At 41.0% G+C, this 26,923-nt stretch overlaps 1 protein-coding gene and 7 non-coding genes across 8 annotated transcripts; 6 read left to right on the top strand and 2 right to left on the bottom strand.

Moving 5' to 3' along the window:
* Window positions 1-4,928: 4,928 nt before the first annotated feature.
* LOC129583164 (5S ribosomal RNA) lies at window positions 4,929-5,047 on the bottom strand. The gene has a single exon (XR_008689749.1). It is a non-coding gene; the product is annotated as a 5S ribosomal RNA (ribosomal RNA).
* Window positions 5,048-5,214: 167 nt separating this feature from the next.
* On the bottom strand, window positions 5,215-5,333 carry LOC129583163 (5S ribosomal RNA). Its single transcript, XR_008689748.1, has one exon. It is a non-coding gene; the product is annotated as a 5S ribosomal RNA (ribosomal RNA).
* A 1,858-nt stretch (window positions 5,334-7,191) lies between these two features.
* Window positions 7,192-25,402, top strand: LOC129583134 (Na(+)/H(+) exchanger beta-like). Its single transcript, XM_055474848.1, has 9 exons — window positions 7,192-7,300; window positions 8,995-9,608; window positions 12,498-12,699; window positions 16,088-16,296; window positions 17,131-17,459; window positions 20,621-20,882; window positions 22,685-23,069; window positions 23,688-24,127; window positions 24,687-25,402. The coding sequence occupies exons 2-9, from the start codon at window positions 9,007-9,009 to the stop codon at window positions 25,066-25,068; spliced, it is 2,811 nt and encodes a 936-aa protein (XP_055330823.1). The 5' UTR covers window positions 7,192-7,300; window positions 8,995-9,006; the 3' UTR covers window positions 25,069-25,402.
* A 242-nt stretch (window positions 25,403-25,644) lies between these two features.
* On the top strand, window positions 25,645-25,763 carry LOC129583170 (5S ribosomal RNA). Its single transcript, XR_008689754.1, has one exon. It is a non-coding gene; the product is annotated as a 5S ribosomal RNA (ribosomal RNA).
* Window positions 25,764-25,925: 162 nt separating this feature from the next.
* On the top strand, window positions 25,926-26,044 carry LOC129583150 (5S ribosomal RNA). The gene has a single exon (XR_008689735.1). It is a non-coding gene; the product is annotated as a 5S ribosomal RNA (ribosomal RNA).
* A 162-nt stretch (window positions 26,045-26,206) lies between these two features.
* LOC129583149 (5S ribosomal RNA) lies at window positions 26,207-26,325 on the top strand. The gene has a single exon (XR_008689734.1). It is a non-coding gene; the product is annotated as a 5S ribosomal RNA (ribosomal RNA).
* Window positions 26,326-26,489: 164 nt separating this feature from the next.
* On the top strand, window positions 26,490-26,608 carry LOC129583148 (5S ribosomal RNA). Its single transcript, XR_008689733.1, has one exon. It is a non-coding gene; the product is annotated as a 5S ribosomal RNA (ribosomal RNA).
* Window positions 26,609-26,772: 164 nt separating this feature from the next.
* Window positions 26,773-26,891, top strand: LOC129583147 (5S ribosomal RNA). Its single transcript, XR_008689732.1, has one exon. It is a non-coding gene; the product is annotated as a 5S ribosomal RNA (ribosomal RNA).
* Window positions 26,892-26,923: the final 32 nt, after the last annotated feature.

The following is a 26,923-nucleotide window of genomic DNA, read 5'->3' as shown; positions in this document are numbered from 1 at the left end:
TTCTCGAAGTACAGGTAGGTACTTGGCCACTTCACAACTGCGGCTATTCGGTAAAATCGTAATGCATCTACCGTAATGCGAGTAGATTTCATAGTCGGTGTTGGGAAACTTCCGAAAGACGCCGGGAAACACATAATTCACTAGCGGCCAAAGTTCAAAACAGCGAAAACACAAACGCCCTGTAGTACTAATAAAACGCTTCCAGCACAGAACATGTTTTACTAGTATTAGCTTCGCTGCAACCGCCTCTAATTGGGTTCACTTATTTATGATTTCACCGTGGTGTCACCGAAACGTATCTGCATCGATCGTTATCCCAAAAAATGGTATCTCCGAAGCTGGTGATTTGTGCATGCTTGGTCATCGCCGCGTTAATCGGTTACGCAGCCGGGGAAAAAGGCTGCTATGAGAACTGGTCACGTTGCACACCACAGACCAGTGCCGGCACGGGAGTCCTTTGGAAGTCCTGCCCCGAGTACTGCCAGAAATGCAAGGGTAAGGAAGGGGGCCACTGTGTGGCGACAACCGGTAACTGCAGCGGCGGACAAAAGTGCGTGTGTACCGGGAAAGATATCAAGCACAGCGGCGGACTGCTGGATAAAGCCACGTGCAAGCTTGGTTTATAACGCTTTTTGATTACCGAGCACTTCATGTTTTCCTGCAATTACCTAGGTACAACCCATTGTTTGCATGGCTCTGTGTACGAATTTCTTAGACTTTAACCGCAACTTTGGTTTTCGCGCGCTTCCAAAATCATGTTTAGTATTTTGTAATCTGTTACACGTAATTATGCCGCTTTCCAGTTATAAAATGATTTGAAGACGTAGAGATACGTGTATTGTACTTGTACCGTATATCCTAATTTATCCTAATTCAGATCTATATGGCCACGAATGGGATACACCAGAGCCGGCAAACCAGAAAAGACTGACCCCAACCAATAATATATTCTGAAAGCCCGTAGTCGAAAACCCGGCCAGATAGTATTCATTTCTTTCAGAACCTCTCCCGCTTGGAACGCCAAAGCGGAAGAGTTTTGACTACCTTCACCAAATGCAACTAAATTATTGTAGCAATAAGTACTATCGGGGTTTTTTTAACCAGGCCATGTTGCCACGTAAACCAACTGAAATATAGCTAGAAAATGAACGTCATTCCTACTATTTATATTATCAGAATCTTTTAATTAGCAGATCGTTATTATGAAAATTTCTGCACGAGTGCCGGCGGATCAAGAGACCAAGCTACCGGTACTGCCCAGTTTACGGGGCCCGTTAGGTGAGAGGATGAACAAGCTACCGGTACTGTTCAGTGTACGGGACCCGCTAGATGAGCGGGTGACCAAGCTACCGGTACTGTCCAGTGCACAGAGCTCGTTAAGCAAACGGAGTGACCAAGCTACCGGCACTGTGCATTGAACAGGAGCCCAGCTGTGAGGGCTGGGAGGTAAACGAGTGACCAAGCCACCGGTATTGTCCAGTGTATGGGAACGGATAAGTGAGCGGGTGGCCGAGCTACGGATACTGTCCTGTGCCTCTCGCCATACATAATCCTAGGCGGACGAATGACCAAGCTACTGGTACGCTACGTCAATGTACGGGACCCGATAGGTGAGCAGGTGACCAAGCTACCGGTACTGTCCAGTGTACGAGACCAGTTAGTTGAGCGGGTGACCGAGCTACCGGTACTGTCCAGTGTTCGGACCCGCTAGGTGAGCGGGTGACCGAGCTATCGATATATACTGTCCAATGGGCGGAGCCCGTTAGGAGAACGATTGACCGAGCTACCGGTACTGTCCAGTGCACAGAGCTCGTTAAGCAAACGGAGTGACCAAGCTACCGGCACTGTGCATTGAACAGGGCCCAGCTGTGAGGGCTGGGAGGTAAACGAGTGACCAAGCCACCGGTATTGTCCAGTGTATGGGAACGGATAAGTGAGCGGGTGGCCGAGCTACGGATACTGTCCTGTGCCTCTCGCCATACATAATCCTAGGCGGACGAATGACCAAGCTACTGGTACGCTACGTCAATGTACGGGACCCGATAGGTGAGCAGGTGACCAAGCTACCGGTACTGTCCAGTGTACGAGACCAGTTAGTTGAGCGGGTGACCGAGCTACCGGTACTGTCCAGTGTTCGGACCCGCTAGGTGAGCGGGTGACCGAGCTATCGATATATACTGTCCAATGGGCGGAGCCCGTTAGGAGAACGATTGACCGAGCTACCGGTACTGTCCAGTGTACGGGACCCCTTAGGTGAGAGGATGACCAAGCTACCGGTACTGTGCAGTAAACGAGGCCCCTGAGGTAAACGAGTGACCAAGCCAACGGTACTGTCCAGTGTACGGGAACGGATAGGTGAGCGGGTGACCGAGCTACCGGTGCTGTCCAGTGCCTCATCGCCATACATATTTCAGGCGCACGAATGACCAAGCTACTGATACGCTACGTCAAGTGTACGGGACCCGTTAGGTAGCGGGTGACCGAGCAACCGTTACTATCGAGCGTCCGGGACCCGCTACGTGAGCGTGTGACCGAGCTACCGACACTGTACAGTGTGCGGAGCCTGTTAGGCGAACGAAATGACCAAGCTACCCCACTGTCCAGCGCAAATAGCCCGTTAGGCAAACGAGCCTGCCGGTAACCGAGCTAGCGGATGCACAGAGCTCTGTAGGCGAGCGGGTGACCGAGCAACCGGTACTTTCCAGTGTACGGGACCCGCTAGGTGAGCGGGTGACCGAGCTACCGATACCATCCAATGTGAGCAGCCTGTTAGGCAAACGAATGACCAAGCTACCAATACTGTCCGGTGCACAGTCACCGGTTGACCCAGCAACCCGTACTGTCCAGTCTACCGGACCCGTTAGGTAAGCGGATGGCCGAGCTACCGGTACTGTCGGCCCGTTAGGCATACGAGCTAGCCGGTGACCCTGCTACCGCTACTACTTTGAGCCCGTTAGGGGAACGAATGACCGATCTAACGGTACTGTCCAGTGTACGAGACCGGTTAGGTCAGCGGACAGCGGGTGACCGAGCTAACGGTACTGTCCAGTGTACCGGACCCTTTAGGCAAGCGGGTGACAGTTCTGTCCATTGCACAGATTCGTCACATGCAGAACCAGTGACCGAGCTTCCACTACCCAGATTAATCAGGTTAAGGATCACAGAATCATGGATTCAGTTGTGAGAATTTAGAGTGATTCGAAAGAATCATGAACTGATTAAAAAAGTCATACTCGTATAATAATCAAATCCGTGTTTTATATAAAATCCGGTTTTTCCGCTAATACGATGTACCGATTATGCTTGGACGAAATATGTTATTTTAATAAATATTCATCGGAAACTAAATAAAGTGGCCGTTGACCACAAGAAACGCGGAGGCGAAGCCGAGGCTGTTTCTTGTAGAGTTATATTGGCCGGAAAACAAGCGTAGCGGTCCCTCAGTTTCCACTTGCTGAAATATGGCAAATTAAAATGGGCAAAAATTTTCGTGTCGTCGTGCAGCAAAATTGTCGTGCAGCAAAATCAGGTTCTTGACTTGAGTTTTCTCGAGTCTTTCCTGTTGAAGGTAAGTACTTGTATTCACGCACATGTAAAGGCGAACTGAACCAAAACCAGATGCTATACAATTTTATAACACTTTTTATAACGCTGAGTGACTGTACGTATATTATGTGATTAAAATTTAAAATTGGGGTACTACAGAGTACTGTGGTTTAATTTAATTACGCTAGCATCGTTAAACCATCAACTTACATGGCTAATAAGTCGAATACAGCCATGGCCAGCAGCCATGTCGCATGGTACGTGGATACCGTCCGCAATACGAGAATATTCAGTACATTGCCCACCGTGCACAGGATCAGCCAAATGGGGGTGAGGATCCGTTCTGCGCTTCGCACGGCTTCCGACGCGGTGCTGTCGCTATCGTTACGCCAGTTACACGACGCTTGTAATGCGTTAAAACTCACCGGTTCAAACTCACTGCTAATATTGTCCGACATCTTGAAAATTTAACAACGGAGACGGTCAAACTACTGTAACATTATATTATTTTTCTGAGCCCACATGCACGTTTACGCGTACTAGCTGCATTTAATAAATTAATAAAGAAATCACCACAGTAGTGTAATTTATCACATGTTGATGTCGGACATCTTATGCGTATTTAAATGCATGCAGATACCGGTCGCCAAACGATTTGAAAACGTATAAACAGTTAACGCTTTATACGCTTCGTGTTAACAAATGCAAGGTAAGGTATCGAAGCGTTAGACGCGGAGCTGGTCTGTTGCATGGGGTAATTATTCCACGTGAAAAAGCCGCCAAAAGGCAGCAACAATCAATAATAGTAATTATTTAATTAACCGGTATTCCTGCTTTGTGATCATACTCGTAATTAACGGAAGACATGAAAAATGTTGCCGCTGGGCGCTGGCTATAACCACATTAGGTTTTACGGGCGCAAACAAATAAGTATGATGAAGAAAATTGCAGCTGCAGCGTAAGGATTGGTTACCCTGTATTGTGTTTGGACGTGTTGTCCAACAGTCCAAGTAACTTAGTCTTGTATCTGTAGAACATGGGACATCTTTGCATGGTTCCGGTACCGTAAATGTGTATGGTCCCGGAATCAAAACAATAATATTCCAGACTGCGAAATACAGCATTTTAACGGCGACTCGGCGAGAGAAATTTTTATTTCCGTTGCCGGCTTGCGATGCCTGTCACTGAACTGCTACAGTATAAGCAGAATTAAGACATTTTGATATGATGATATTATGATGATAGTAATAATTATGATAAAAACTGAGATAGAAACCTATATGCGGTGAAAATTGTAATAATTAACGCTTCCAGAAGTATTAAAAGTAACTTTGTATAGTACAAGTGGATAATTAACAGGTCAAAAATGCGTTTAGTTAAAAAGTCTACAACACCCGGTGTTCCCAAGCGGTCACCCATCCAAGTACTAACCGGGCCCGACGTAGGTTATCTTCCGAGATCGAACGGGATCGGGAGTATTCTACGTGGTATGGTCGTAGACAAATTCTTAGGTATTTCTGACGCCGGTTGTGATGCCGAATCAACCCGTCGCAATTACTAATAGCAATTTTAATTAAATACATTTGCGTTCATAATTAACAAAAAATATCAATAAAGTAAGTATAGTCAGCTAACAGGCATAAAAGCCGTCTATTTAAAAAGCAAAAAAGTCTACAACACCCGGTGTTCCCAAGCGGTCTCCCATCCAAGTACTAACCGGGCCCGACGTAGGTTATCTTCCGAGATCGAACGGGATCGGGAGTTTTCTACGTGGTATGGTCGTAGACGACATAACAGATATTTATAGCGCTGGAAGTGGTGCCGAATCGTTAACAATATCGATGTAAGTTTCAAATACTTAAACTAACCCAATTTCGTTGTTTTTCGCGTGTACCGATATCGTTCAAAAGTTATGGTATACAAATGTACAATGGCAAGAAGAAGCCATATTTTATTGCATAATAACAAAATCACAGCGGAGCTGCTAAGAAATACAACATCGGGCTCCAATCATTCCCGAATAGCCAATCTAAACGCTAAAAAAACGTCTTCGTTGTCTCGCATCTCATTAAATGTTCCGAGGACAGACACAGCACTTCCGCGTTGTATTTCAATGCTGATTCTCTGACGCAAAAACTCTCCCGACCGAGGGTTACCACTACATTCGCAAATCTTTCTTGACAGATCTTTGAAAAATTTCTTTGTTAGTGGTCCAAATGTCCCCGTAGTTTCAAAAGCCAGAGGTTGTACTACGTATCGATCCGCGAGTCCATCGTACTTCCCTAACTTCTGATGTGTACAAGAAGTGTAAGAAGTGTACAATACTGTAAGCTACACACACTGCATACAATGCGAGCAAGAAAGGAAGCTACGGGTTTAGGGTATGCGTTGTAGCGAAGACAGCGAAAACCGGTTTGTTCAGCTAGTACGCGCACAGACAGCCACACTCATACGTGTGTAAGTGAATGCGAGCGGATTTACCCACTCACACACACATGTGCGCGATCGATCGTTACAGCAAGGCAGCACTCCGCTTGCGCTTTTTGGCAGCACCGGAATGCGCTGTCTTCAGTCTATTTATAGTCACAACAGAGAGGCTGCATTGATCAACCAGCCTCAGCGGGCATAAAAGGCTGTTCGCTGGCTTTTTAACATAGACCGTAGCCTCCTCATTTAGTCAGATTGTACATGTACGTGCATGCATTTGGATCTCCAGTTGTTAAGAGCGATCTGCCGGTGAATACAACGCTACTGTTTTCGCACAACTGCGGCACAACACTACACCACTCCTGGAACAGCCCGACAAAAACTGCAACAGTACGCTGCAGTGTATCGTACACGTTGAACTCGGATGTGCGTTGGCACATCCGGCCGGCGGATTCAATCGACAACATCCACTTTCAACTTTTCATACCAGTTATAGCGTACAGCATCCGTAATACCGTATGCTGCCAGCCTGCACGCTCCGGGCCCGCCCGCATTGATCCAAAACACGGCCCTCCATTAAATACCCGCAATTTTCCATAACGCGCCCACCTTGACATCTTCCAAACAGGCTGCAGGCACTCTACCACTTTGCATCGTTTCTTGTTGGTATCTTCCTTTTGAGGACGAAATTCATGTTTGTGAAATTACTGCTGAATTGACACCTACGCTGATGAGACGCTGTTTCCGTCGGATGACGTCACCGGGCGGTTGTTTGTTGCGCAGCGCCGATCGACGATCTAGATAATTGCACACACACACACATACACACACACATATTCACTCAGTCACTCGCATACACAATCAATGTCGGCGTTGCAGGTCTCAATTTCCAATATTTAATTCCCTTGTTGCACTAGTAATTTTCTCCCGGTGTGTGTGTGTGCCCCGTCCGTATGCTATATGGAATGTCCCGGTGTCATGATGATAATTATTCCTGTGATAAAGGGATTCATTTAATCGTCGGATGCTGCTGCATGCGCCCGATCCTTATCAGCGAGTTCGCACGTGGATACGCAGCGCGGGCCCGTGGGTTCCCTGTAGTGAGTGATTAGAGCGCCTGGGTTTGCTGCGCGTGTTGAGCGCCGGGAAGAGGATGATGCGCTGGTGGATTGTGGGGGTGTTGGGGTACAGTTTGTGCAGTATATGGGGCGGGGGGAGGGTGGAGGGGGCGGGGATTCCGCGGCGTAGTACGTGGGATTACGAAGAGGAGGCGGTGGGGTACAGGGAAAGGAGGGATGGCGCCGCGCATGCGCATGCTGTCAAACAGGTAAGAATTCTGTTTATTTTTCTCCGTTGATTTTTCATTTTGCTCCAATTTCTCTAGTAGATTTTTTTTTTGAAGCTGTTAACAGTTTCCGCGCAGTGTTTTCGTCGTTGGCTTGTCTTTTTGCTGGGAAACTTCCAAAATCCAATGGAAAATTTACCAGTAAAAATACAGAAATTTTGAGATTGAATTTTTTGGTTTTATCATGGCTCGCGATTTTTCTCGTTTTTTTTCGTGGGAAATTTTCGGAATTAAATGTAGTTTTTTAAATTTAAAAAATAAGCAATCATACCAAGTATCGTTTGTGTTGCAAACTTGCGATTATCAGAAATATCGCAGTTTTGCGACATATGTTATTTATGTATGTTGCGTTTCGAATGTGAAAATATTTTAATTATTTTTAAATTAATTAATTTTATTTTAATGCAGTGCATTTTTCTGTGTGCGGTTCACGCCTGCTAGAAAACAGACGTAGAATTTTAAAATGTTTTATTTTAACGAGTAAATCAGGATTTCTTCGGAATTATTTCCTATCATTACCGCGAAAAATTATTGGAGATTGAAAATATTTTTATGCCATTTCTTTTCCTATTCCGTGCGCGCGCCGCGCGCGGTATTTTTTATCGGCGATAAAAATTCCCCTGAATTATTATTTAATTATTATGGGTTTTTTTATCGGCTAACCGGTTTCTGCGCTGTTTGTGTTATCGTTTGCGTTTTGCCAATGTGGCAGTGCTGTGCCAGTTGCAAAATTGATATGCTGATAGCAAATTTGATTAAGCATTATACTGGCGAATTGTCCCCATTGAAATTAGAAACGATTGTTTATTTTGATTATTCCATTGAAGGCTGATGTGTGTATCCGTTTATAAAGTAGTCCTTATCAATTATATCTGCACGGCCGGCGCGGCTATGCGTCAGGCAGTCCAACAGAAAATTAAAATTAATGGGCGCAAGTGACAAGTCAATTAATGCGCAAAACGTGTCTGGTTCAAAAATCTAGCGATAATTATTTTCGCATGCGTATATGAGATTAATGTGCATAAGACTACTGTTAAATCACTGATAAAATTAATTATAAATTTACAACCTAATTAAAATTGTTAAATCCCAAAAATTATTTCAATGTTCTTAATAATTTTATTATTTAGTAATTTGTTCCAGTTTTACCCTTAATATTATCGGCATAAATATCGGTGTCATAAAAATTAAATTCGAAAAATACTTTAGGATGTTTGGGCAGTGAATTTTTGTAATTTTTTAAGCACGCGCAATCAAATTATCAACGGAGGGAAATTAGGCTTATAAAACGATGTATAATTTGCGGAAAAATTCAGGTTGTGGATAAGGAAAACTTCTTATGCGGAAAAATTAATTTTATAAAATTATTTGTATAAAAAATTTTTACGAAGAGAAATCCTGACTGAAAACTCCAGTTCGGAAGGTGGAAAATAATTTTTTATTGCGGTACATATATAAAAATCAAACGATAGAGAACTGCTGGTAAAATTCGATTTTTGTGAAATAAGGAATTCCATTTTTTCCAGATAATTCCATAGTTATTTTTGTAATTTCTGGCTGGGAAAAATTTGAAGGGCAAGATGGAAAATATTTGAAAAATCCATTTTTTCAGTTAATTATTGGAAAAATATATTTTTTGATTTTTTTCGGATGGTGGAAAATAATTTTTTGCGTAGCCGGATCCGTACATGGACCCGGTGTCGCCGGCCCCCGCTGACACCAACCTCACCACGACCACACCCACCCCGGGCCACGACGACGACGCCGACCACGAGCAGCACGGCATCAGCGTCATCTCCCTGCACTGGAAGTACGTGGAGGGCCCCCTGGTCGTCTGCGTCTTCCTCCTGCTGACCTCCCTGGTCAAGATCGGCTTCCACCACGCCGACTTCCTCAGCACCATCCTCCCCGAGTCCTGCATGCTGATCGTGCTGGGCGTGGCCGTGGGCGGGTTCATCCGTCTGCTGGACGCGTATAAACTGACCCTCTCCTCCTCCTACTTCGAGTTCTCGGCGCGCACCTTCTTCCTCTTCCTCCTGCCGCCGGTGATGCTGGAGAGCGCGTACTCCCTGCACGATCGGGAGTTTGTCAATAATCTGGGCACCATCCTGACGTACGCGGTGTTCGGGACGGTGTTTAATGCGTTCACCATCGGGCCGACGCTGTGGGGCTTGGCCAAGGTGGGCGGGATGGGGGCGCTGACGCTGGGGATGACGGAGTGTCTGGCCTTTAGTAGTCTCATCTCCGCTGTGGATCCGGTGGCCGTGCTGGCCATTTTCCAAGAAGTGGGGTGAGTGCCGGAATTTTTTAATTGATTATTGCGAATTATTCCCGTTTTTCCGATATTTAATCGTACTTATCCGGCAATTGTTTTGTATTTTTATCCTGTGATTTTTGATTTACAATTTTCGTAATTGCTTAGAATGAGATTTGCTCTGTAATTTTGCTCAGGATAATTTTTCTGCGTTATTCGGATTTAAATTGATTGAAATTTATCTTGTGATTCAAAAAAAATTAATATTTCGATTTTCTCGAAATTTAATCGTATTTGTTTAGAAATTTTTAAAAATATTTTATCCTGCAATTTTTTAATTTTTCCCAAATTATTTCGGTTAAGTGAGAATGGGGATGCGGATTTTTCAAGATAAAAATTCTGCTAGAAAAAATTGATAGTTAATTTTTACAAATGTCCGAAAATGCGCGCATGTAGTGAAATTTAATTTCTCGTGCAGAAATAAAATGATTAGGTTGGAAACGCATCTCCCCGCAGCTATCCGAAAATTGCTGTTATTGCCGATAACCGATTAACCGTGAAAAATACCCAAATTGCCCGCAGGCAGGGTCAAAATGTGAGACAACATGTGAGAAAACAGTCTCCCCGGATATTAATCGCATTGTTTTCTCCATCACGGACAACACGGTACTTAAAATATTTCCCAGCATGCAGCGGGAATTAGCGGGCGTAAAGTCCACTGTTTTGTGCCGTGTGTGTGTTTCGTGGAAGGGCCGCGCGTCATGCGCCGGGGTGCAGAGAAGGAGAGATGAGTTAATCGTCATTTGACGGCGCTGAACACCGCGGCTAATAATAGCTGGGTGCAGCAGCGCCGTACCGTTAAATGCCGGGCGCTGGGATGAAGCCTGTGCATTAGCCTGATTATTTATTGTCAACAACGCTGCCCGGCTGCAGCGTCAATTAAACATTTAACGCCAGGGTCCGGGGGAAACATATGTTGTTGGTTGCATTGCGCCCGGCGTTTTGCCTCCCCTGGGTGTCAGCCCGTAATTGCCGGCTGATTTGTCCCGGCATTAAAATCAACCGTCGTCATTGCGCGCATTTTGTAAATATTGTTCAGTGTTTTTCGGGAAAATTTCCTAAACGTCCGGAATTTTCTGTATTTTTTTCAAGTATTTATCGTTGAAGAATCGGTTTGATTTTTTTATTTCCGGTATTCATCGTTAGGGAAGCTCTTTTATTTTTTTAAACTGGTTTTTTTTGGAGAAATCTGTAGACGCCAACGATTTTCGGTTATTTTTGTGTTCTTCTTGGTTTTTATTTTTTTTAAATATTCATTACTGATCAAAGATGTCAGAATATGGTAAAAAATGTTACTCCGTAGTTGCTTCCATCTCCGTTTAAGCGAGACGTTTTTTGTTTGATTTTCTTCAGTTTTTATTGGTTTGTTTATTGTAATGTTTTTAAAAATTTGAGATTTTTTAGAATTTTTTTGAAATGGGTTTTGGAAATTTTTCGGTGAAAAATCTTTTTTTATCGCATTATTTTTCTGATGGGAAAAAGATGAAATAAACGCTTTTCTTAAAACAAAACCATTAATAGTATTATTTCCTTATTAAAAAAATTATGCAGGATTCGTATTTTCTTGCAGTTAATTTTGTATAATTTTTGCAACTCCATTATATACCTGGCAGTATCGGATTTCGAAGGAAATTCAAGGACACTTTCCTGTAGAAGAATTTCCACGAAATTTAATCTGCAGCATTCGGAAATGAATAATTAATTTTTAATTGTTTACCGCTCCCCCCAACCGGCAAATCTAATTTAATTGGAGGTAGATTCCCCGGCATCTCTTCCCGCAGGAACACACCGTTTCTAGCTAGAATTAAACTACAGGAAAAAATCTCTCCCCCACCCCACCGCCCACCCTGGGAGATTTCGGCTAATTTCCCCGTTTTCCTCGGCATGACCATATGGCTACCATCGGAACAAAATCCCCGGTGAGCCGCGGAGAATAAAATCCAGTAAAAATCGATGGCGCAGGCAGCAAGAGCGGGGTGAGGCCGGGACAACACGTTAATTTGTCAGCGGAAGTTGATCCAGACGCTGGCTGTTACTTAAGAGAGGATCGCCTCGTGATATCGGATCCGTCTTAATTAACATGCTCGTCGTTGCTGTTTGACTGGGGATGGGTGCAAATGAAATTAGGGTTAAATTAATCAAGTGCATTAGAGCGGTTTCGGGAGGTGGGGTTAAGTGGTAAGTGGTGCCGGTTGGGGTGTTGATGCGCGAGAGGAGACGGGGAAATATCGCTGGGAGCGGTGTTGGTAGATTAGCGGGAATTATGTTGAGCACGATTTTTCTGGGAAAATATCGGGATTTTTATTCGATTATCGGCGTTTTAATTTTTGGTATTTAGCGGGGAATTTATTTATTAGCGAAAAAATTGGAATAAATTCGCAACAAATATTCTGGTAGTCCCAGAAAATATATTAGTACGAGTTTTTATAGAAGGAAATTAATTTTATGGTCTTATAGAAAAAAATAAATTTATTGATGAAAAACAGGTAAAACAATTCGCAGTAAATTTTCTGTTAATCCCAGAAAATATCTTGTTATTTTTCTTGACAATATTTTTTCAACGTCTGCGAGTTTATAGCTGAAATTTATTATCGGGAAGAAATTAAGAACAAAAATACTGATTGCTTGTTCCAGGAAACATTTATTTTTATAATTACTTTGACAAAGTATTTATCGTTTTCCAAATGGAAAATGCTGGCTAATAAAATATTAGTAAATAATGCTAATAAAAATAATACCTAGTCCCAAAAAGATTAGGAAGCACTGAACACCCGAGTAGGATTGAATTTTAGAACGGAAACGTATAAGAAAAAATAAACAAATAAATTGTAGCCGATTAATGTTTATTTTTGTTGTTTGCTCTAGCGTGAACGCCATGCTGTATTTTTTGCTGTTTGGGGAGTCGCTGCTGAACGACGCGGTGACGGTGGTGCTGTACAACATGATGGTGGCCTTCGCCAGCCAGCCGGAAGTGACCGTCGGGGATATCGGGAAGGCGGTGGCGTCCTTCTTCACCGTCAGCGTCGGCGGTCTGGTCATCGGCGCCTGCTGCGGCATTTTCACAGCTGTAAGTTGATCCGCGCAAAAACCGGATAAAATATTTTTCGAAAACGCTCTAAAATCAAAGGGAAAATTTTTTAACTTTAAGGAAGTACCGATGTAGTAATTTGTTCCGCAGAATTTTAAATAAGACACTGGTATCTATTTTCTTCATCGTTAACCCAAGAAGTACGTATTTTGCTTCCGATTTTTTTATTATTATTGTCCGTTTCTGAATTTGTATTCCAGTAAACTGTAAATAAGTTTTATTTTAATTTTCTGTAATATGTAGAACGTTTTTATTTGGGTTTTCTGTAAATTTTTTGTCAGTTCTTTTTATTTATTTTCTGTAAATATTTTTTTTATTTTCTGTGAATATTTTTGTGAGTTTTGTTTTGTATATTATATTATTTGAACTTTCTGTAAATATTTTTATTCAGTTTTCTAAGAAAATTTATTTGCCTGTTTTCCGTAAATAGTTTTCTTCCAGTTTTCTCCGAATACGTTTTATTACAATTTTCCTAAAATTGTTTACCGTTTCCGGTTAGTTTATTTTTATTACTATTACCGTTTTCTGTCCATATATCTTTTTATTTTATTACCGTTTTCTGTCAATATTTTTGAATTTAATTATTCTGTGAATTATTCAACTGTATTTCTTGTATACGAGTACTTATAATTTTTAACTTTCGATTTTTAAACTGTCATTTGGATCGAAACCAGCCGTGTATTTGCACGCTGGTGAGTGTTTGTTTTAACTGTGAAATATATTGCGGGTAGTCGAGCGGCGGGGCGAAATGGAGAGCAGCCGGAAGAAAAATCGATTTGGCAACATAGCCACCGATCGTCTCGATAGATATTGAACGCGGTATCGAATTTCCCGCATTGACGGTGCGTGGAGTGGCGGGGCCGCGCGCGGTGTCACGCATACACAATACATTTATATTATTTAATATAATATATCAGGTTGGCAGGCGGAGGGAGAATATGAAGCGTCGGGGCTTTTTTCGCCGGCCCCGGATAGAGAGGAAAATAGAGAACCGGCCCGATCAAATGACGCTGGCGTCGCGCGATGACGCGGCAGTAAAATGTATATAAATTTGTCGATGCGGGATTTTTTGTCAATACGGTGTGCGCGCTGATGCCGGTCAATGGGAAATCGGAGAAGGGAATTTTTTCGGCGGTGTAAGGGGATTAGGTGCGCCTGTATGGGGGGCATTGTTTTTGCCGGTGAATGTGTCAGTTGTTAAAAAAAAAATTCGCGGAACGTCCACGGTGAATTTATTTTGAATTAAGGCTTTTTTTGTATTTTTTCCTGAGTGTTTTTTGTGTAAGTAGATTAACTGGGTTGCAAAAAATTTGGCCAGTGTTGAAGGGATTTTTCCGCAGGTGAAACCGGAAAAAATCGAGCACGATATTCATGGGAAAAAATCAGATTTTTAATTAACCGGATTTTTTTTAGTTTTATTTTTATTTGCGCTTTTTTAAAAAACATGCAGAGGAATTTATTTAACAAAAAAATGGTTTGCCATTCGTACCTAATATTCTTATTTCAGTTAGCAACGCATAGCCCGACAACTTTTCAGAATGATTTAATGATTTTTTTATTTTAAAAATGATTTGCTCTATATTGGCATGCTTTTTTTCCAAGAGAAAATTTTGACACAACAAATTGCTTCGTGAAATTGTTTTAACGATAAATTCAAATATTTAATGTGGGATTATATGTGACTCATAATGTGAGCAAAAATTACGCTGCAGAAAAAAAGACCGTTTTGCCGGTCGAACGGGCTGATCGATCCATTACTGGAACGGAAATAGAGAAACTTTGTAGATTTCCTGGAATGGCCGGAAACGGCGACATAGAGTCGCCGCATCGTATGCTGGATTAAAAATGATTTGAAAAATTTTTTTCATGTATTTGTAATATCAGTTTTATTTATATTTGATTATTATTTATATTTTCTTTTGAAAATAATTAAGAAAAAGGTTTTATTCACCTTTTTGATTATTATTAATTTTATTTGCATTTTTTTTATTTTTATTCTTTTACATATTTTTAAATAGAAGAAAATTCAATAAATTTAACGGTCTTTTGGGCATAAATAAGCGATCGCTATATCCGTGAACGATCCGCTGCACACTGACAATCCCTTCGCTTATACGTAATAATTTGTCCGTGTGTAGAAAAATGCCGGCTTCGATCGGGAAAACGATCCCCCGATGAAGCCGGTGAAAAATCGGTGTAGCGGAAAAGGTCGTGTTGCCCGTGGGGCGGACAACACCGGCTTTTACGCTACACTCTATCTGTTTCTGTTGTGAATATGATGATGATCGTGTCGTCGTCAAGTGCCGGCGGTGGATATATATGCGCTCGATTAGCCCGTGTGGCATTTACATTTTGGAACATGTAACTCCGGGATGTGTACATGCCGTGCAGTCGGATGCGCGGGAATATTTAAGCGAGAGAGATTCTGACGTCAGGGTTTTGAGGGGTTCAAGTTGGCTTGTGCCGGCACTTGACAAGGTGGTTTTTGCGGTAGATGCCGGGGGTTACGGCGGCGGATGTGTTTCTACAAGATGCCGGTGAAGTTGGCTGCATAGTTGATTTTTTTTCGTGTTTGTTTACGTCTTCCGGGTGTTTTGCATACACGGGGATTTTTCGGAGAAATATTATAGAGTTTAAAAAACATTTCTCGAGTATATTTACAGAATTTTTAAAGCAGGATTTTAATATTGATAATAAATAAAGAGAACTACAACAGATAAAAATGAATTTTAAATAAGATGAGGAGACGCAATTAAGCAGGATCTTTTTAAAGTCAGATGAAAAAAAATTAATATAATCGTTGACAAAACTGTGAGAAATAGTGGAACGTAAAATTTGAATAAAGTGCGAAAAGTTGCCGCAGAAAATTTGCTGTGCGAATATTCGTGTAAATGCTAAAAAATGCTATATAGTATAAAAGCTGTAAAATTCTACTTAAATGGTAAAATGAGCACCAGTGTTCGTATAAGTGCGAAGAGTAAACCTGCAAACGAAATGTACCCTATGGAGTATTTTTACTGCCGAGTAGAAATATTGGAACAGGAAAATCGCGAAAACAAATTCGCAAAATATCGAATGAAACAATTATCCAAATATTCAGGAAAAAATTATTTTCGGCAACGTTGTTTTTCGGGAAGTACGAGTTAAAATGTTCATCTTTTAAATGTCAAAAAATGGTCATTAATGCTCATCTTTTAAATGTTAATTGGTAAAAGTAACGCATTAAATGACAAAATGCGTATAGGATTTATCGAAGAAAAATTGTCAAAATAATGGATAAAAAAATTCGGTTCGGCAGCGTTGTTTACCGGCATCGACGGGAAGCAATCGAAATTATTTGGTGACGTTTTTTGTTGTTATGCGGCAGGTGATCACGAAGTACACGGAGCATGTGCGCGTCGTGGAGCCCATCGCCATGTTCATCATGGCGTACACGTCGTACATCCTGGCGGAACTCTTCCACCTGTCCGGCATCATCTCCATCATCACCTGCGGACTGCTGCAGTGGCAGTATGCCGTCCACAACGTCTCCTTCAAGTCCCGCACCACCGTGAAATACTTCAGCAAAATGGCCGCGTAAGAGACGCAGTAAAGTGCCGCACGCAACGCTCGATTTACCCGCGATGCTTTTCCGGGAAACGGCATTCATCCAGCCGTCGGAAATATGCCAGTTTTCATAATAATTAATAATTGATTTTTTTTTCCGGGCGCACGCTGATTATTCACCTGGATTTTCTGCTCCCAGAAATTGAAATAAATGTTATATTAAAATTCTCCATTAAAAATTAGAACCCTGGAGAAAAAATAAAAAAAATTCGGTTAGAATGAAAAAACGATAGAAATAATCAAAATTGATTTGAAAAAAGTTGTTTAATGGATTTTTTAAAGTTTGACCTTTTTAAAATGATTAAAATTAATTTCCAAACATCAAATTAGAATTGATGATTAGAAATGTGAAAGATCACTTTTGCAATGTGTCATTTTTGAATTATAATTTGAAAGTGTGTTTGCGAAATCCTGATTTCATTAAAATTTGTCTTGGAGTGTTGTTTATGCTTTTTTATGGGCGCGATTTTTTTGTGCTTTTTTTCCAGTCCTTAAAAAAATGATTTGTTTATATCAGCATACCTTTTTTAAAACATTTATGATGCTTTTTTGAATAGCGCGATTTGTGCTGTTTTTAATTTTGTTAATCCATTTTTAAAATATAATAATATTATCAGAATACCATTTTTTAAACATTTTTTGTACAGTACTTTTTTAAATAGCGCGGGGTGTGATGCGATTAGATAAACATTCATAATACTTTTTTTAAATAGCGCGGTGCGGGCTTTTTTATTTTTCAGTTCGTTTTCTATAATAATTTATTATTATCAAACTCCCATTTTTTAAACATTTTTTTTTCAACAGGGCGGTGTGCGACGCGGTGATCTTCCTGGTGCTGGGCCTGGTGATCGTCAACGACAGCCACATCTGGCACACGGGGTTCGTGCTGTGGACGCTGCTCTTCTGCATCGTCTACCGCTTCATCGGCGTCTTCGGCCTGACCTGGCTGGCCAACAAGATCAACCGCATGCGCAAGGTCAACCTGGAGGAGCAGTTCATCATGGCCTACGGGGGATTGCGCGGCGCCATCGCCTTCGCGCTGGTCAATCTCCTCCAGGCCAAACACTTCCCGCACCGCGAGATGCTCGTCACCACCACCGTCGTCGTCATCCTCTTCACCGTCTTCATCCAAGGTCAGTGCCTATCACAATGCTTTTTCTTACTGTTGTTCGTCTTGCGGTTTATTTTGCAATTTTTTCTGAATTTATTATTGCATTTTATGTTTTCTGGATTTAGGTATTTCTTTTATTTCGTTTTTTTTCGCTTTTGGCAATTTTTTCTGAATTTATTATTATATTTTTTTTTAGTTTGTTTTTATTTCTTCTGAACTTATGTATTTATTTATTTTTATTTACAATTTTTTCGCATTTTTGTTTTCAGATGTTGTCATTTTCTTAGGTTTCCTGATTTTTAATTTTCATTGTTTCCACTGATTATCAGTTTTATTTTCTGTATATTTCGTTTCTAATTTTTTTATTGACTTCTATTGTCGATCTTGTTCATTTTTTTCTCGATTTTCATTTTCCACTGTTTTCCGATTTCTGATTTCAGTTTTCGAATTTTTATCATTTTATTTTTCAGCATTTTTCAGTTTCCCTTTGTTTAACCTGAGCGATAATTTTAATTTTTTCCATTTTTCCTCATTTAATTTTACTGGTTTTGTTTGGCCATTGCTTTCCGAATTCGAATTTATTTTTCCATTCCTTCTGATTTGTTTGGTGTTGTTCGTTTTTCGTTGCTTTTTGATTTTTTAATTTTTCCATATTTTCCCGATTTGATTTATTTTTGAGTGACTTGTTTTCGGCTAGGAGCAGCCTATATTGTGTTCTCAGTTCTCTTTAATGTTTTTGATTTTCTTCGTCATTTTATCGTTTTCGTTTCAGTACTGCTTTACTTACGAGTAAAAAAGAAAATGCAATATAAAATGTCAGTGGAAATCAAAATTACCCAGACTGTGCCGTTCCTCAGTAATACGAAGTTTCGTAGTGCAATGCCACATCTTGCGGATTAACGGTATGGCGAATTTACTTTCATTACGTATCTGTACGCTTGCCGAGTTTAAAAGCAATCGAGATAAAAGTCTGCTATTTTTTCCCCCTGACGAAAAATCAAATTTTCACTTTTACTGTAATAAGCGAACCAAGAGAATTTCTTTCTTGGTGTGATTCGCGTTTAATTTTTTTATTTAATTTACTGTTTGTCGTATTTTCTCTGCGTTTTGAAAAATGACACCGGTGGTGTGTGGTTGTTTTCTCCCGTCCGATAAGCACAACAACTGAAAGTAGTCCACGCACGCTGCGCAAAACAGTCGGTTGGGCTGGAATTTTGGAAACGTAAATTAATTGAATCTGAATCTGAAAATCTGTAGGTTTTTTAAAGGAATAAATTGGCTATACTAATAAACGATGTGAGAACATTTTTGTTCTTGAATTATTTTTTATTTGATTTATGTTCTTATTTCCCGTAATTTCGTGCGTGTTTGGAAAACTGACACCGGCGATGTTCAGTTGTTTTCTCACGCAGCATATGGAGTGGGAATTTAGTGGGGGCGGTTGGGGGAATTTTCGATTGGCCGTATGAAGCACAACAGAGAGAGAAAACGAGAGCGAGTGCGTTGTTTAAAAATGGACGAGGAAAACACGTAAATGGCCACATCAGGCCGGTGTGGAGTGATTATTTAATTCACTCTCTCTCCGCTGTCTTTTTCCTCTCTCTCTCCCTCGCTCCATCGATTTCCCATTCCTCCCGGTTTTCTTCCCCGGCGCGCTGTTTGCGCTGGGAATTAATGTCCAATGTATCTCTTACCCGTTTTTCCACTACGCCTGCAAATCTGCAGTGTCGTGGCGTTGTCATCGCCGGTGTTTGAACGCGGGCGGAGTTGATGGATGGCTCGCGTTGGAATGATTATTGGCTGCTGGAGCGAATTTTTTTCGATGGGAAAACGATTTTTTTCCATCTCGGAAACATTTGAAATTGTTTTTAAAATCAGAGAAAAGCGAATAAAAATCGTGCATGAGAGAATAACGTTAAAAATAACAGATCTTTAATTTTTTTCCATTTTATTTATTTTTAAATTTTAATAAATGCACAGGAAAGAGATTAAAAATCGAGGATGACAGAATAACGTTAAAATGATTAACCGTTAATTTTATTTGTGAATTGCTTTTTAAGGCTTTTTTATATTAGTTTTTATTAAATTTATCGGTTTTATTAACGGTTTGCTTTTATTTGTAAGTTATTTTTACCTTTTATGTGTATATTATTTTTTATTTTATTTGTGTATTTATTTATTGACTGCTTTTATTTCTAGATTGCTCTGTCAGTAAATCCTGGTTTTAATACGCAGAATTAAACATTGAGTGATAATACGAGTACGAAAATAACCGTTTTGTAGTGTACTGGCACATTCCAACCGTGGACGGTTTCTTTAATTGTGCGTAGTGATTTCTTTACTACGAAAATGAGAATTTTAATTTGTGAATGGTTCAATTTTTTTTTATTAGGCCTCAGTTATTCGATAATTTCCCAATCGGACTACAGTTAAAATTTTAGAAATCTGTTGTTTTTGTATCGTCACTGAAAATAATTAATTGAAAAAAGACAATCGGTGTTCTGGCATTTAATCGTTTTATTTAACCCTTGAAGGTATATAAGGAAAATAAAAATTTTGGAAAACAGGAATAATGTGAAAATAATGCAGCGCTCATTTGTGCGTAGACGGCTGTCGGCAATCAGGAAATACTGGCTTTAACACAGAATTTTAGAATTGACCGGTTGACTGGTGACGGTGATTTCGTAGTGTAATGGCACGTGTCGGTAATAAAAGAATGGTCTCTGACAATTTGTGTGTGGAGATTTCTCTGCTATTCAGATGAAGTAATTACTAGTTGAATAGTGTTATTTTTATTGGTCATTTTTGTTAGACTCAGTTATTCAACAACTGTCCAGCTGACTGGAATAAAAAGAATTCAAAAATTCGACTGAGAAATGTTTTAAAAAATCAAGTTAGTTTTTTATCGGCGCTTCAGAATCCACGAAAAAAGTCAACCGTGTCCCGTGATTTGCGTATAAGAGAGGAGACAGGATTGTGAACGTAAAAGGTCACCGTATTTTTTTATCAACGAATTTTCTAATTTTGGAAATAGAAATTGATGCCGGTTGATGAGATTTCTAATTCCATAATTAAACAATTCGTTGATAAAAAATACGGTGACCTTTTATGTGTATGTGTAGGCTGTAGCGAAAATAATTGGCCGAGTGAATTCTAATTTTTGTTCTGGTGATGTTTGGACAGGCACGACGATTAAGCCGTTGGTGAAGCAGCTGCGCATCCGCAAGCAGGAGACGAAGAAGCCCAGCATCTTCCAGGCGACCAATCTGTGCCTGTTCGACCACGTCATGTCCGGCATTGAGGAGATCAGCGGCCGGCATGGGCATAATTACTGGCGCGAGATCCTCGATTATTACGACGAGAAGTATCTCAAGCCCTGGCTACAGAAGACGCCCATCATCCGCGATAAGACCATCATGGACATCTTCGCCAAACAGTGCCTTAAGTGCGTAATCACATTCTGCAGTTAATAAAAAAATAAATAAAAATTTTCGGAATTTTTTGCTTAATATGTATCTGATTTTCACCGTATTAAGTCTTCAGAAATTAATGTAGATAATTCTGATTTGCAACCAGTTAATTAGTAATAATAAGCATGGACAGTTGTAGTGTAGTGGTGTAGAATATTTCTTCATCTTCAACAATTACGAGCAGTGTTATCGAAACAAGGTAGTAAGCAGGAAAATTAATATAACGTCGTTTTTTTCTGAGAGAAATGTTTTGTATGGTTGGTTGCTAATAACTATATTTTATTTAAAATATCGTACTCTCTTGTCAAGTAAGGAATGTAACTGCGAATTTTTACTGCGTAAATTATCCATATTTTTTATTTGGCAAATGGTATAATCTGCGGACTCACATGATCAGACAGAGGAAATAAACTACAATAAATCGAATAAAATGAAAATAAAATCCAACAACGGGATGTTGCCCTCTTAAATATTTTAAAAATCATTTAATTCTGCAGTTAAACTTTGCACTGAAAAATGCCGGCGATGATCTGGCAGTGAAATGCTTGTTTTAATTAGTCCAGAATTAAAACATAAGAATTTCTGAATTAATTTTAAAAGGCGGGGAAATAAGAAATCCGATAAATTAAACATTCACTGCAGTCGTGGCTGGCTGGCAGCGTCTAGACGCTGTGAAAAACATGTATCGATTTTTCCCTTTTGGACATTTTTATTTTTTTGTCCCGTTTGTTGCTCACGATCGCGCGGGGGAAATAATAGGCCACTTGCGTGATGGACCAGGCTATTAAGGCGCACGCTGCTGCAACGTGGCTGCATTTGCTGTGTTTCCGGAGAGACAGCGAATGTACAGTTTCCGCCGGGGAAAAGCGACGCCACGAGTAAATCGAAAAATGTCTGACAGGTTTATTACGTTGTGAGCGGGGTAAGCGCGTAATTCGACGTCAGAAAAGAGATTTTCTCTTATCGGATTACTTCATCCGCCGCGGTCGCGGTCAGGGGATGTTTTTTCGCATTTTCCCGGCTGATCCCGGGATAAGCGGATTGGCGGGAAAATTATACCGTCACAAAGCTGCATGATAAAAACGTGAAGATTTAATTACGCGCGCCGGCAAATAATTCAATAATATGTGGAGAAAAAAAATGGAATAATATTTTTTGGTGATTCCGTTATTTATTCGGTTAGGTTCAGTTAATAGAATAAATTTTCTTGTAATATTCGAAGAGTAGCAGTGATATTTCAAGGTCGGGAAAGGATTCCAAAAATAAAGGAAACTGAAGAAAAATATCTCCAAAAATACAGGAAATTAGGAAAAATATAAAGAAAAACCAGCAAAAATTTAAAATTCTAGAAAACGTTGTAATAAAAATTAATACAGTTAAGAAATATTATGGCTGTTGGTTTCTTGCGGTTAGTAATTTTTCGATAGAGAGCATATAAATAATAAATGTAGAATAAAACCGGCAGGTAAATTGGTTTTCTTGATTGCACTAAAATGCATAAAAAATCGAAATAAATCATCTTTTTCAATTAGAATTCTACACTACTCAAATTAAAGTGGTTGGTGCTACCAAAATTTTTGTAAACTAAAGTTAATTGAAATTTGTACTGTAAAATGTTAATGGTAAAATTTTTAGTTTAACCAAAATAATAAATGAACTGAGGATTGATCTTACTAAAATTTTAAAAAAATGAAAAATTAAAATAATGTGTCTGAAAATTAAAATCTGTATGAAAATTGTATTTAAATTGCGCTGAAAATGGTGTTGACCTTATTAGGGAACATTTTGCTCATCTGTACGGCACGCAGCAGGCCGATCAGTTCGTCAACCGGCGGATGCGCCGCGAGGGCTCGGCCCTGTCCAGCCTGTCGACGGTGCCGACGCTGGCCGACATGCACGCCTTCCCCAGCCATCCCAACATGGCCGGCGGCCGGCTGACCGCCCCCGGGGGCACCCAGCCCCCGGCGCCCACCGCGCTGACGGTGAATCTCCCCACGGCCAACGAGATCTCGGTGATGGGCGCCGAGGAGTACAAGCCGGATGAGAGCGTCCTCAACCGGCTGCGGAAGCGCTTCCGGAAGGAGGACAAGACCAAGATCAGCTTCGGCCATGATGTCCGTGAAGCGCTCGATCATGCCTCCCGGCATGGACCGCATGTACAGGTACGACCGGAGAAAATAGCGAAAAAATATATTTGGATGATTAATAAAGTGCTGAAAATACTGGAAAATATGAAAAATAAATAGGGAAAAACTGAAGATAAAAAAAAATGGAAAAGCATGCATACCGTAAATAATAACGAGTAAATAGTACTCAATTAGAAAATCTGCAGTAAAATTTATTTTGCAGTAAAATAGTCCGATAATCACAGCGAAAAAATTTATAAATCGCGTTCGTTAAAACCAAAACTCGACGAAGATGAATCCGATTTAAACGCAAAATGAATAAAGGTCACTTCTATGCGCCCAAAAATTTGGGGCGCATAGGACTTTCGATAAATAAATTAGAAGAAGACAAGTAAACTGTCAAATAATTTTCAACGGGAAAAAAACCGGTGTTTTTTTTTTGTCGAGGTGATGGACCGTCAGCAGTTAAAAAATACAGCATGAATTTTAATAAACTGCGTTTATTGAAAAGCGTATTTGAACGAAAATCAATTAAATTTTAAAGGTAAAATAAATAAATTGAATAGAAGTGCAGTAAAATGCCAAATAAATAAAATATTTATTCACCAAATATTCATCGGAAAAATAACCGGTTTTTTATTTGTCGCTATGTAGATCCGTCAGAAGTACAATCCCAACCTGATCCAGGACGACGAGTCGGAACTGGAGTACCAGATGCGGGCACGGGCCGTCCGCGCCCAGCGCATCGCCAAACGGCAGTTTGGGCAGCGCGCCCTGGGCCTGATGCCCATCCGCAGCTTCCTGTCGCGCGTCGGCACCTCCATGACCAACCTGGCCAATCTGGGCCGCCGCCGCAACGGCGCCCCCGCCCGGCCCAAGGACAAGCCCGACAAGCGGGTCGACGGCGCGGCCAAGGAGTACAAGGCGGTGCCCGGGAATCTGACGGCCGCCGAGAAGCTGGAGCGCAGCCGGAAGATCTCGCGGGAGAGCAGCAAGATGCGGATATCCATGATCCATGCGGGGAGTCTGAGCAGTATGGCGGAGGAGGGCGTGGAGGATGTGGTGCGGTTCAATACCGGCGATGTGCCCAATAGGTACGCATTGACCTTTCGAACAATACTTGATATTTTTATAAACTTTAGTTTTTATACACTTTAATATTTTTAGTTACTATTTAACATCACTTTATTTAACAATTTTATACATTTTATTTTTATGAAGGTAATAGTTGTTTCATGTTTTTGAATTTTATTACTGGTTTTTGGACAAATTTAATATATTAGTGAAATTGATAATTATTTTTTTAAAATTTTAAAAGCGCAAAAAATGCGCACTGAGTCTTTTAAATTGCACTTTGATTTTTTAAAATTAATTTTATTGCATTTGTTTAAGGTCCATTTTTAAAGCAATTTATTAGAAAATATTCCGGACTGAGATTAACAAAAAATAAAATATTAAAACAGCAACTTAATAAGCCAGATAAACCTTTAATTTAAATTTCTAGTCGATTTAATAAAATAAATTGAATAAAATAAGAATGGTTTTAATGGTGTTTAGAAAATGACTTCAGAGTTCGGAAAATGATGTGTAAAAAATGGGAAAAATCTATTCGGTATTAATATTTATCGGTGTGTGTTTTCCTTGTTACCGTAGTCGCCGGAAGCCGACCGCCGGTATCCCCAGCGACGAGGACGACGAAGAGGGCGAGGTCCTCCAGATGCGGCACATCGCGCCCAGCGCCACCGCCCCGCACCTCGAGCGCATCGACGAGCGCGCCTCCGTCTCCTCCGAGACCGGCAGCGTCATCCCCGCGGCCACCCCCAGCGGGGGCCGGCTAGCCCGCAGCGGCTCCGCCGGCCCGGGGCGGCCGGCCGCCGACTCCCCGCTGACCACCGTGGCCAGCGTCGAGTTCGTCCCGATGGTGACGCCGGCCCACCGCCCTGCGGACGGCGGTCTGAACAGCGCCAGTGAGGTGCAGTCGCCGCGGCCGGATTATCAGCCGGAGAGTACGCCGTTGCTGTCGCAGCGTCGGTGAACGAGGAGGAACTGGGAGTTAATTTAATTGTGAAGAAATCGCGGGTGATTTTGTTGTTGTTTCCGTCGCAGAGAACACTGTGTGTGCCGGTTGGATTTGTGGATATGATTTAATTCGGTTCCTGTTTTCGGCTTTTTTCTCGGATTGGTCGATGTCCGCGGTGTGTTTTGCGGGGGACGTCGAATGGTTGCTTGTTTTGTTTTGTTGGTCTTTCGTTTATCTCCTCTCTCTCTCTTCTTCTTGTACATCTATGCCGTGTTACTCCGTAGGGTTCATCTTTGCTTCCGTCGTGACCGATTCGATGTGCCAAGAAAATTAAACGTATATTTTATTCTCGCAGCTGCGAGATCCGATTACGGATACGAAATAAATTGTTAAATTCAAAGAAACTAATCACTATTATGTACCGGCTTTTTGCCATGCATGTGCAACATTGCACATGTGTGCATATGTTTTCCGGTCTCGAGACGAATTTAATAGTAGTTCCTACAAGTTTCTCAAGCAAACTGGGTTTTCTTAGTAGTCGAGCAACATCGGTTTGTCGTCACAACCAGCGTTACAAATCTCTAAGCACTCGTCTACGACCATACCACGTAGAAAACTCTCGATCCCGTTCGATCTCGGAAGATAACCTACGTCGGGCCCGGTTAGTACTTGGATGGGTGACCGCTTGGGAACACCGGGTGTTGTAGACTTTTTGCCTTTTAAATATACGGCTTTTTGGATTAATAGCTAACTATATTTATTTTATTTTTATTTTGTTAATTATTCACACAAATGTATGTAATTAAATAGCTTTTAATAATTGTGCCTGGTAGTTCGACATCACAACCGGCGGTATGAATACCTACGAATTCGTCTACGACCATACCACGTAGAAAACTCCCGATCCCGTTCGATCTCGGAAGATAACCTACGTCGGGCCCGGTTAGTACTTGGATGGGTGACCGCTTGGGAACACCGGGTGTTGTAGACTTTTTGCCTTTTAAATATACGGCTTTTTGGATTAATAGCTAACTATATTTATTTTATTTTTATTTTGTTAATTATTCACACAAATGTATGTAATTAAATAGCTTTTAATAATTGTGCCTGGTAGTTCGACATCACAACCGGCGGTATGAATACCTACGAATTCGTCTACGACCATACCACGTAGAAAACTCCCGATCCCGTTCGATCTCGGAAGATAACCTACGTCGGGCCCGGTTAGTACTTGGATGGGTGACCGCTTGGGAACACCGGGTGTTGTAGACTTTTTGTCTTTAACTAGACGGCTTTTTGGCATTTTAGCTAACTACCCTTATTGTATCTGTAATTTGTTAATTACTCACGCAAATGTATTTAATTAAAATGGCTTTTTAATAATTGTGCCGGGTTGATTCGGCATCACAACCGGCGTTATAAATATCTGATCATTCGTCTACGACCATACCACGTAGAAAACTCCCGATCCCGTTCGATCTCGGAAGATAACCTACGTCGGGCCCGGTTAGTACTTGGATGGGTGACCGCTTGGGAACACCGGGTGTTGTAGACTTTTTGCCTTTTACATAGACGGCTTTTTGGTTAATAGCAAACTATATTTATTTTATTTATATTTTGTTAATTATTCACACAAATGTATTTAATTAAAATGGCTTTTTATTAATTGTGCCGGGCTGATTCGGCATCAGAACCGGTGTTACAAATATCTAAGCATTTGTCTACGACCATACCACGTAGAAAACTCCCGATCCCGTTCGATCTCGGAAGATAACCTACGTCGGGCCCGGTTAGTACTTGGATGGGTGACCGCTTGGGAACACCGGGTGTTGTAGACTTTTTGCCTTTTACATAGACGGCTTTTTGGTTA

This window comes from Paramacrobiotus metropolitanus, unplaced genomic scaffold, assembly GCF_019649055.1.
Source record: "Paramacrobiotus metropolitanus isolate TYO unplaced genomic scaffold, Prichtersi_v1.0 Parri_scaffold0000009, whole genome shotgun sequence".
NCBI lineage: Eukaryota > Metazoa > Tardigrada > Eutardigrada > Parachela > Macrobiotidae > Paramacrobiotus > Paramacrobiotus metropolitanus.
The sequence above is the reverse complement of the archived record's forward strand: the minus strand, read 5'-3'. Positions and strand labels throughout refer to the sequence as shown.